General features: G+C 38.4%; 2 protein-coding genes across 2 annotated transcripts in view; one reads left to right on the plus strand and one right to left on the minus strand.

The window, feature by feature from the left end:
- Positions 1-264: 264 nt before the first annotated feature.
- col9a1c (collagen, type IX, alpha 1c) lies at positions 265-3,671 on the plus strand. The gene is made up of 7 exons (XM_020614949.1): positions 265-329; positions 1,546-1,651; positions 2,543-2,587; positions 2,746-2,799; positions 2,913-2,966; positions 3,127-3,180; positions 3,621-3,671. Exons 1-7 carry the CDS (start codon positions 265-267, stop codon positions 3,669-3,671), a joined length of 429 nt encoding a protein of 142 aa, XP_020470605.1.
- Positions 3,672-7,372: 3,701 nt separating this feature from the next.
- The window catches only part of col22a1 (collagen, type XXII, alpha 1), a gene marked incomplete at its 5' end in the record, with an annotated part of 62,803 nt that continues 58,351 nt past the window's right edge, over positions 7,373-11,824 (minus strand). Inside the window, 2 exons of the mRNA XM_020614950.1 lie at positions 7,373-10,335; positions 10,448-10,525. Coding sequence (XP_020470606.1) covers positions 10,142-10,335; positions 10,448-10,525 — 272 coding nt within the window. The remainder of the gene's footprint in view (positions 10,336-10,447; positions 10,526-11,824) is intronic.

Below are 11,824 nucleotides of genomic sequence, written 5' to 3' on the forward strand. Positions count from 1 at the left end.
CATTCCTGGACCTACTGGCCCAAATGGAGCTCCTCTAAGCAGTCTTAGTTTGATCAGTTCTGTATTCTCTTCTCTGTGATATTTACTCCAACAGCAAAAGGGCAGGACTTAACCTAAAGATCTTCTTCTAATTCTATTTCTTCTCTCGGGGTGTGGAAGTTTGAGTTTGCAGGGACCAAAAGGTGACAATGTGAGTTCTACACTTTAACTTAGATTCTTCACTGGAATCTGTTTCAGAAATATGATTTGAAATTCTATGGCTTGATGTTGATTAGGGAGCTGTGGGACCCAGAGGTGATCAGGGTCCTCCGGGGGAAAAAGGAGATGTTGTAAGTACATTGATACAACTGATCAAGCTTCCTTGGCCCTCAGTACAGTATGTTGAGAATGTGGTTGGGATGTAATTTTGTGCTGCAATATTACAGGGAGACCCTGGCAAAGATGGCATGAATGGACTCCCTGGTTCTGATGGTGCCAAGGTGACTTTTTATTTTCAAGATCCAAATTTTTTTTTTTTTAACTATTAGGAGTGTAAATCCTATGATACAATGCTAAGTTCATCATGGCACACTAAAGCTCACATAATAAACTTAATTGTAACCTAATGTTTGATGCTTCAGTTGCTAACATTAGCCACTACAATTCTGTGGTCTTAGTAGAGCAAAAAAGGTCATATCATATCATAAGAGGAGAACTGTGTTACTTTTCCTGTCATAAGGTACTTAGAAAGATAGAGTCATCATTCAGTGTCAGCCCTTTACAAACCAGTAAAATAAACCTGAAGGAAAGCAGCAACAGCGACGGGGCCAATGGAGAATCAAGGAAGGTTCACATTTGTTGGACATTTATGAAGAAGCTTCTGTTCAAGCCAAACTGGAATTAACATTTCATCACCCAGGAGGTTTTGAGGGAACTGTACAATTTGAGTGTGGCTCAAGAACGTTATTGTTACTACTCTTGTAAGCACGCAGCTCACATTTTGGTTAAATCTATGCATGCATTCATATGTCACTTACAAAATGAACCGTCAACACCAAAAGATTGGATCTGATAAAAAACTTGGAATAGCGTGACACTTTGTAATGTGTAAAACAAGATATAACACATGTTTACACTTTCAAATAAAACACTGTCAAGTACTGTTATGACATTTATACTACCTGGTCTAAATTTATGTTAGGACTTTTTAACTTTATTACCCAGTTTAACACATCTTTTTAGAAAAGTAATCAGTAACTAAAAGCAAAGAGTTACATTATTTTGATGAAGTAATTAAATTTGTTACATTATTTATTACATTTTTAAAAGGGTACCTATTACATTTTGAAAGTAACCTTCCCAACACTAATACTAGTTTGAAGGGACTGTCTGTGCTGCTAGGCTGTTCAATGAGTCTGGATTCCAAAAGTCTTTAACAGTTCCTCTCCAGGTTAAGATATGTTGTGGAGCACATGTAAACTATAAATATTAGAAAGAAAAACCCTATAAACTGTGGCTTTAACGTATGCCTTTACCATTAAGCATAAATGCCACTTGTGTCTATAGCAGCAGCTGTTCAACAAAGTTTTTGCAGACTCACTGTGAATCTTCTGAACAGGGACAGCTTGGTGCTCCTGGAGCTGTTGGTGTCAGAGGGATTGTGGGAATTCCAGTAAGTCCATATATTCATCCTGTTTCTATATCAATACCAATCTGTTGCTGTTTACATTTATCATCCATTTCATGTCACAATGATAATTATGAATGTGAAGAGTTTTATTTGTATTGTAAAGCAAATGAAAGCAAAGAAAAAGAGTGGATGACAGAACTCCTTCTGAAGCCACAGAGTAGGCCAGATAAGCTATACCATATGCAGTTTCCTGTTATTTCCATTGAGCACTTAAATGCTGTTTTTCACACTCTGACAATTTTCTATGCCACAGTAAAAACAAAAACATATTGATAGAGAAGCTCCAGTAATGAAACTGAGAAACTGAAGAGCAGTTTATGTGTTTTGTTGCCATTAAATCTCCAAAATCAGTGAATTAAGTTTAGCTAAAGAACCAGCTGTTTACATTTTAGAGATAATCTGGATCTGGGATTTCCATCATCATATAATGATCATTGTTTATCCAGAACGTCTGTTCTGTATTAATGACACTCATTTCATGTGCTATCTGTCCAACCCATTCTCATAAACATAATATCTCAAAACACCTTGAGTGAATTTCTTCAGATTTGCCACATGTGCCCACTTGGACTTAAGGATGAACTGATTAGATTTTGGTGGCCAAAGGCCAAGGTCACAATGAGTTGTTGGCAGAGCCATACAACCACACACAGTAATAGTAGTTAGAAAGTAAAGTAGTTAGAAAATAAAAATAAGTTTTAAGATAGGGCAGAAAAACAACAAACACCAACCATTACTGGTAAGAAAGTGTTTAAATATATATGGTTTATGCTGCTTCAATTACCTATTTTTCTGTTAATATCAGCTCTTACACCAAGGACTGAAGGAACAATGAGACTTTTTGTTTCTTTTCTTATGTGTTATTATTCTTAGGGGCTGCCAGGGAAGCAGGGAGTAGCGGGACCCCTTGGTGCCAAGGTAATTGGAATCATTTCGTATTTAATGAGGCATCAGCCACATATCCAAAAAATTTTTCGCTGCAGGCAATTTCAGTAGAACTCACTTTTTGAGTATTTGAGCTGATAGAAATGAGAATTTGATTATTTTTTTCTGTATCATTTTTGTTGTGGATTTAGGGGGATACTGGTGCTGAGGGACCCATTGGGTCCGTTGGACTTCCTGGAACGACTGTGAGATTCCCCATTCACTCCTACTACAACACTAGTTATATGAATATGTTATTTTGATGCATGTGCTGCAAGTCATATTTTCAGACCATCCAGATTCATTTGTTTTTATATAGGGTGAACCTGGAAAAGATGGAGAAGATGGAAAACCAGGAGATAAGGGAGCACCTGTGAGTCCACATTTACTTTCCATTGGCTTTTGCATTTGGTTATGTGTTTATTGAATGTTACTTGCACTTTGTACAGAGATTTCAGGTATGTTAGTATTATGACTAAGTCAAAGTGCAAACTGTGGTTGAGGTGTTAATGTTATCTATAATCAACTTCTAGGGTGAACCAGGAAAACAAGGGCCAGTGGAACCTGCACGTCCTCTAGGCGTCCAGGTGAGACATTATTAGGAAGTTTCATATATTCATACATTAATAGATAAAACATGTATTACTAGTCAGCATTCTCTACAAAGCAATCATAACAAAAAGAAAGTATAGAAACTAAATTATAATCACTATAGATATGGAAATAATATTGTGTTAAAATGTACAGAATAGATCTATATGGTAAAATGTCACATTTCCAGAGTGACAAGGGGGATAAAGGTGCCACTTGTGCTCCAGGAATGATAGGTCATACCGGGCACAAGAGTGATCAGGTTAGACAGTTATTATTACTATAATTATTTTTACCAGTGTTTTTAAACATGCATTATAGTGAGAAGCTTTAAGTGCAATGACACACAATGTTTTTTCATGTGTTGTCTAGGGACCAAAAGGAAGTCAGGTGAGAACCATTGCAATCACTGTTTTTGTTTCAAATGTATCTGTAGATGACCTTTCACAACCATTTCAACAGTCAATCAGCCATGTCTCTATTGTGAACGGGGGAAACGGGTCTAGCAGGAGAGCCTGGGGTCAAAGGAGATCAAGTATGTGGAGCTAGGTTTTGTTTTAAGAACTATTGAAAATGCAGCAACTTTTCTGTCAGAGGAAATAAGTCAACTGTCTTTCTGTGTCTTGCAGGGTCCTCCTGGTGTACCTGGGAACAAAGGAGAGGTATTAAAGACCTACTATCTCTATTTCAACCTGTACTTCTGGTTTTAAAATTTTGCCTCAGGATCTTTCACAATCCCACTACTTGATATTAAGTTAAAAGAGATTAGAAATAGATTCCAAGTGTCAGTGAAGGTTGTTATATTATTTTTATGGGTGGATGATATTTTCTTTAGTGTGATATATTTTATAAGAAGGTTGGTCCAGTGGTTGATGTGTAATGAATTTTTTGATTTCCAGTTTAGAAAGATCGTTTTCTTGGCGATAGTTAGAGAGATAAGAAGTGGGTTTTTATATTTAATTGGTAGGTGGTCGACCTCTGTGACATTACTGAGCAGGCAGAGTGACTGGGTTGGGGGGATTCTACAGCTCAAGATGGTGGAGAGTTTTTCAGTCACCGCTACCCAGAGGGAGTAAATGGGTTGACAAGTCCAGCATGAAGGTAATCATCAGTGCAATCAATTAAATCCATTTTGAAAATTTTACCTTGTGTGATTTGAGTCCTGTGAATAGCCTTGTATTGTATAAGCTGTAAGTTTATATTGGTAGTCATGGAAAAGATATTACAACAAATCTCGGTCCAGAAGTCGGGCTGGGGGGGAGAGATAAATCCGTTTCCCATTTAGCCACTGGTAATGTTATTGTTCCATCTGTATTTGACATTAGTTTATAAAGTTTAGATATAATCTTCTTTGAGTTTGTAAATTTCATTATCTCCTCAGCTAGCATGGAAGGTTGCAGGGGGTTGTTGATTATATTGATCTTTAATTTAATTATGGATTTTAACTGTTGGTACTGGAGAAATTCTCCTCTGCCAACTCCGTACTTTTGGAGTAATGTATTAAATGATATAAACTGGTTGTTTTCAAATAGATGATGAAGGTGAGTGATTCCTTTGTGTTGCCATGTTGGAAAGTGGATGGGATTACAACTATCCTTCTGAATCCACTTAACTAAATATTGTAATTGATTTGCTAAGAAATAATACTCAAAATGTGGTGCTTCTTTGCCACCTTGTGATTTATTCTTCTGGAGTGTTGACAGGGAAACTTTGGGTTTCCTATTATTCCAGCAAAATTGTGAAGTTAGAGAATTGAGTGATTTGAACCATTTATCTGTTGGTGTTGTGGGAAGCATTGAAAACAGGTAGTTAATTTGTGCTAAAGTTTTCATTTTGACTGTAGCGATGCAGAGTCGATGTGTGGGTATGTGGGTATGTACTGTAAGTGTTTGTTAGGTGAGGGCAACTGAAAATAAAACACTGTGCCAAATGTAAAATTGGAGGTAGAAAGGAAGAAAAACATGGCAAAAAAACCAAAAACAAAGCAAAACAAAAAAAAAAACAGAGAAATCCACATACCAACAAACATAGTGCAACAGACATGGCAACAAAGCAGCGTCCAGGCCAGAGATGTTTGTAGGAGGGTGTGTGAGATATTTTTCTGTGTGTGTATTTACAGTATGTGGTGAGAATGCTGGTTGGATATTATTTAATATAAGAATCAACAGAGTAGAGGGCTGTAGTTAAGGTTATAAAGTTCTCACAGCCTAGCAGAAATGCAGATGCCTAAATATTTAATGTTGCCAGCCACTGGTTGTTAGATGTTATGTGGGAGATCAGAAGAGCCATGGAGTGATGTTAGAGTCTCGGTACAGCTGTGCTTCAATGAATGATTTGTCCACAATGATGTTTGCTCATTTATTGTTTTGTCTGTGTTGTTTCATAATGTGGTAGAGAGTTTTGCACCGTTAACTTCCCGTGGGAATTGGTCGTTGACTCCATAATGTGTGCCTTTCAGTTATTTTCCTTTGCTTTTGATGAGTTCTTTATGTTTGTAATGTTCCAGTTTGGCTATTATTGGTCGAGGTGTTTTGTTTAAACGTGATCCAAGGCGGTGTACACGGTGAAAGGTGATCATGTTGACTGTGTCGGGTGGGGATTTTTAGTTGGTTTTTCATGAAGTCCTTAACCCGTGCATTGAAGTTGTCAGGTGATTGTTCTGGAATGCCAGTAAAAATCAGGTTATCGCGCATGTTTCTAGCTTGAATGTCCAGTATCGTTTCTTGCATTATTTTGTTTTCTATCATGACGGAGTCCGTTTTGTCGCTGAGGGTTTTGACAGATACTTGGAGAGAGTTGTTTGACTGCTCTAACTTTTCAATGTAATTGTGAGCGAATTCAAGGCTTGTCCCGAGTTCTTTTATTTCCTCATGAAGTGTGACCAATAAATCAAGATTTTTTTTTTTTTGGATGGATGCAACAACACTGACCTCAATGTCTGTCGTCTGTAGATCGCTTGTATCCGTAGAAGAGGTCTTTTTCCGTATGTTTTGGTTTTGGCATATCTTGTTGGTTTGTACTGGTGGTATTCATACTGCAGTGAATGTAGTATTGGTCGATGAATGATTCCAGGTCCGATAAATCCTCCAGTATGTGAAAGGTCCGTTGTGGTTATTGGCAGCAGCTTGCAATTCCGATGGATTCCTCGTGTAATACCAGTAGTGGGTTATAAAATTTGCAAATAGTTAGCAAAGTGTTTTGATTATCCTCAGTGACTGTGCGTCGCCATGTTGAATATCCCCCGTGCTTTCTCGTGATAGTATGTCATCGCCCCTCAGTACCTTACTCAGTGAGTCTCCAATTTGACAGCTGATTTTATAGCTTTGATTGATGGTCTAATGCAGTCACTGCACCTCTGGTCACTCCTGTGCCGAATCTGGCTGCAAAAAAGCAAGATGGCAGCCACTTGTATTCATGATATTTTGGCTTTATTTTTGCATAGTGGAGGGAAGTGGTGATGCCATGTCCATTGTATATACAGCATGTCAATGACTGGGATGCACACTACCTTAGAACTACCACAGCTATTTTCTGTTAATATTGAAACTGAAGGATGTACAAGTGGCAGCACATTATTACATCCGAATGAAAGTCCAGAGCCGCTCTACAGAAAAATGGTTTTGTGTTGAAAATAGGGTCCCTAGGTTGTTATGGATATAATGTGGATTCAGGAAGCTGTTTCTTTGTTGCTTGGATACAAATGTGAGTAAACATCATACCTACCTCTGTCTGCACAGCACAATTACATTCACAGATCAAATATGACCTTTACCAAGCTGTTGGACAGAGTTAGCACAACTGCCATCGCTTAGATTTAATATAGGCCTGGCCAGTGGATTTTAGGCTGCATTTGCAGTTCAGTGCTATGTAAAATAATGTGACGAACACTATTTAAAAAAACAAAAAAAAAAAAACAAAACAATGCTTGTATTATAAAATGAATCTGTCCCAGTTTTTATTATACAGTACAGTACATGTATCTTTTTAATACTTACAGTATGCTACTTATTAAAATGTCTTAGCACCAATTTGTCAGGGAAAAATGGGGGAAATAGGAAATTAATTTCAGTTAATGCACTAGAACACATACTGTTTCAAACTGTGAATAATTTAGTAATATAACTTACAAACCCAATTAGCAAAAGAGCTAATTTGAATAATTAAAGATATATGATTTATATGCATTATATCCCACCCTTAACACATGGTTTATTGACTCTAACAAGCATATATAAAACCAAGAAATGGCAATCCTGGTACCTTTTGCTCAACAGTAAATTGATACTCTATTTTAAGATATTGTATATTAAGTGGCATATATGAAAGAGCAGGACACCTATTGTAATCACACATTTTGGGCTGAATTTAAATCAGAACATACAGTAAATTTTCTGTATTTAAACCTGCTCTCTACCTCTAGTGTGAAAGGAGCCACAGACATTTGCCAAAGTAGTTTTAGTGATCTGAACCCTTGTCAGATACATAGCTGCTCCAAAGGCCACTTACTGTATGTCACATTGGTTGACATAAATCTCAATTAACAATTATGCTTTTGTGAGATAAGTGTTAAATCAAAAAGTGAAGAAGTCAGAAACTAAAACCAAAAATAATCTTATGATCTGTGATGACATTGAGGTTCGACCTGTGCTAGCTTGCAAGTTCAAATGAGCCAATTTTAGGTACTAATGCCATCTAGTAAGTCCATGATTGAAGAATTTGTCATTTTCATTTGCTGTGTTTTCTGGCTATTTAGACATAACAGTTATCCATGCTTGTTCAAAAGTAACAAACGAGTAGCAAATATGATGGATAGTGGTGGACTCAGGATGTAATATACATCAGCATTTTTCAAGCTTTTGCTAACAATAGCTAACATAACCCAGCATCAGCTTCTGGTCATACCAGACCAAATGTATTAAATTTAGCAATAGCATTTTATTGCTTATAATTTCACTGGTACTGGTAGTGGTAAAATGAAACAAACTAAAAAACAGTAGTTCTTTTGAAAACAGCATAGCCTTCAACTCAACAAATGAAAATATTCTTGCCTTCAGATCAGTACTGATCAAATGGAAAATTCAAGCGTGCTTTACCAACATCTGCAAAACTAAGTTGTAATAAAGCCATAACTTGTCAGTTCTTCAGTAATGACTTTCCATTACATAATCTGAGCAAGAGAGGCCAAGTACGAGTGGCCCATGTACTGGTAATCTTTGACCTGTAGATCATATTCAATATCTTGCAAGCTCCCACGGGATTTCTTATACTCTTCTTCAAAATTGTTCCCTCTGTTGCTCTTATGTTATGTGTTTCTTTAAGTATTTGAAAGGATGAAAAATGTGGAGGCCATTCCATAGCTTGTAGATGACCAGCACTTTTGAGGTTCAGGAGATATATAATTGGTCCATAGGGGACATAAGGCAAAAGGTCTTTCAGATGGTGACAACAATGGTCTGGTCATCAGGATGCAAGGAAGCAACGCTCCAATTTTAGGTTCCAGGGGACACACAAGGAAACCAATGTTTTTTCAGAGCAGGGCTGAGCTGCCCGGGCCCTGTCACAGTGTAGGCACTTATTACGCCTCACCAAACAGAAAGAAAGTGTCACATTTAAAGAAAGCAGTGTGAAACAAGCAGCTTTTTAAGAAAGATGCACAAAGGCTGCAATTATACCACCTCCTCAAAGCTGTTTACTGACCCAGTCTATGCATACCTCTGGGAGAGAATGACCAGAGCCACTTCATTAACATGTGCAAGTACAAACCTAATGCTGGCATTTCTTCCTGTCTGTACCTCTGTCTCTTTAATAAGCATCTTGTGGGTGAGCTTGTAACAAATCATGACATGGCACATATGCATTATGCATCCATGACATGTTATTCATATTTTGTAAAGAAATAATGAATTTCATTTTAAAATTCCATGTCCTACTTTAAATGATACAATGTGATACACTGTCAGTCATTTTATATGCATTTTGTTGGATTTTTAGGCAAATAAACTGAATTTTGGAATGAAATCTTTTAAATCTCTCCAAAAGCTGAAACATCATTGCCAAACATCTAATTCATGGTTTGTGACATAAGTCATTTTTGCTTCTTCCAGTTTATCCCCAGAATAAAACGATGTAATTTCTGTCTAAATAAATCTGATGTTTCCTTTACAAATTTAGCTAAATTCCAGTTAGTTTAAGAGGGGATTTCTCTAAATGTAATTTTATTTTATTTTCTGTTTTGCAGGATCAATACAATAATAATAACACTGCTACCAATTTGGAGGCAAGAATTGCACACGTGTGGTAATTCATCACTTACCACACCAACTCATTAACACTTCTCCCACACAGAACCACTATTGGTATTTGAGATTGTGTCTCATACCGTCTGCCCTTCCTCCTTCCCACCAGTGACAATAACAGATAATTCACTTGAGTGAGTAATTACCAATGGAATGGTAGAAGATCCCCAGCAGGAGATTATTCTAGGAACTGAAAGCTATTGTTGGATGTGGTACAATGTGGGCTGCAAAATGGTGTGAAGCAGGAAAAAAGATCCTATTGCTGCAGGATAAAATCTGGCTGAGCCTCTGAAATAATTACTGATGAAACGATAGAATACCAGACTCCCAAATCCTCACTTTGAGTTGGGAGTTTAAAAGGAGGGAATCGCATTATCCTTGTTATCTCCATATATATTTGACAGGAAAGATACAAGTGAGGAAAAACCTGTTTAGCTGCCCTTTTTATCCCATATTAAATCTTACAAAGTCCCACGGAGTTCACTCTCCATCCATCCCAATTGTCATACCAAAAAACAAAATAAAGAATCTGACCTGCAGCACATATTGCTTCAGCCCTCTGTACTGTGGTTATCATGAAAAAGAAACGTTTTTGATTTCGACAGACACGACTAAGTTCATAAATTCAGCTGGACATCAAGCTGTTTGTGTGTCTCCTTTTTTAAGTCCCCTTGACATTTTTGGTGTGAGGTCTTTGTGCCAGGCTGGCATAGAAAGCACACTGGGTGGGATCACATTGGCCAGGAGGACCTGGAGGTCCAGGCTGACCATGGGGGCCGGGATTTCCTGGTTCTCCCTGGGTGCCGGCTTGTCCTGGGCTGCCGTCTTTACCATAACCAGGAAGACCAGCTGGACCTAGAGCGGTGCAATTAGGGATTAGAAATGAAAGCATCATTGGAATGTTGCTTAAAATGACATAAAACCAAATCAAAAATGATGAAAACTGCAGTCACAAACTGGTTGTTACCTATCGGGCCAGGAGGGCCTTGATCTCCTCTTTCACCGACACCAGGTTCTCCCACTTCTCCTTTGGCTCCCTTTTCACCTGGAAGAAAGAAGAAAACTATGGTCACAAAGACCTCTGCACACTCACAAGATGTGCAAGGCCTCTTTCAGAGACAAAAGATCAGAAAGGCACCAGTCCCAGAGAGTATAACTCCTTCCTATACTAATCACCTGCCCCCCATCTTCACACAAATCAGATCGCTTTAGCTGTGTGAAGTGCCCTCCTGCTTTAAACAGTCCACCATCATCCCAGGTCACAAGAAACCCTCAATCAGCAGATTGAATTATGCAGGACTTCCTGTAATTTGCCTATGAGGCAAACAGGTCAGTGGATGATGCAGTTAACATGGCACTGCATTAAACCCTGCAACACCTCAACTCCCCAGGGACCTATGCACAGGTCCTCTTTGTAGACTTCAGCTTGACGTTCAACACCATTATCCCAGACACCCTTCACTCTAAACTGACCCAGTTCACTGTGTCTGTCCTCACCTGTGAGTGGATCACCAGATTTCTGACAGACAGGAAGCAGCAGGTGAGACTGGAGAAAATCACATCCAGCACCCAGACAATCAGCACAGGGCCCCCCAGGGATAAATGTGATTGTGATTCTGAGTCTGACATTCACGGCAGTTATATTTACTGAATAACCATAACCAGTAAAAATATATTGAAGTTGGTTCAAGGGACACAGCTTCAATTCTCCAGAGTTTTGTGTATTTACGTGCAGTAAATGTGTTTGCATTTTGTTTGGACTGTGAAAAATCTGATTGGTTTGTAAAATAAATTCACTATGGAAAACATCAGGTGAACAACAGCCACTCACTGGGGATGTTCCTGATTTTACATGTTGAATAAACTTTCTCCTCACACTATGAAAACAGGTGCATAACATCTTCTGCATCCAGAGATGCCACTTGAACAATCTTAGTGTTATTTTGTGTAAAAATGAGACACACTGTTTTCTCTTTAGCTAACTTTGACTGTGCTCCTTTTTTACTCCCAGCCGTGGGTATCACTGTGGGTACCCCCCCATCAATACTGACAAGCATCACATTTTGACTGTGGCAAGGGAAGCACCAGGGGTGGCCAATTAAATTCTGGGGGTGGCCAGCCCCTTGGTTCTGCCTATGGTCATCAGAAAGAGCTGGATGATGTGGTTGGAGAGAACGTCTGGGCTACAGTACTTAGCCCACTGGAACTCTGACCAGGACCAAAGAAATGGCAGAAAATGCAGGGATGGATGGATAGGATACAAACTGGAAATGTGGAGTTGACATGTGCATCAGTGGCAGCTGTCATGTTGACACAGTCTAATGGAAATATAGTAATTACTGAA

Source organism: Monopterus albus, unplaced genomic scaffold, assembly GCF_001952655.1.
Source record: "Monopterus albus unplaced genomic scaffold, M_albus_1.0 scaffold154.1, whole genome shotgun sequence".
Taxonomy (NCBI): Eukaryota; Metazoa; Chordata; class Actinopteri; order Synbranchiformes; family Synbranchidae; genus Monopterus; species Monopterus albus.

Bases quoted from the DNA above. Each gene is read 5' to 3' on its own strand.
- col9a1c (XM_020614949.1), top strand. From the start codon at position 265: ATGTTGATTAGGGAGCTGTGGGACCCAGAGGTGATCAGGGTCCTCCGG. The intron at 2,588-2,745 runs GTAATTGGAATC...TTGTGGATTTAG, and splicing joins CGGGACCCCTTGGTGCCAAG to GGGGATACTGGTGCTGAGGG. The intron at 2,967-3,126 runs GTGAGTCCACAT...ATCAACTTCTAG, and splicing joins CAGGAGATAAGGGAGCACCT to GGTGAACCAGGAAAACAAGG.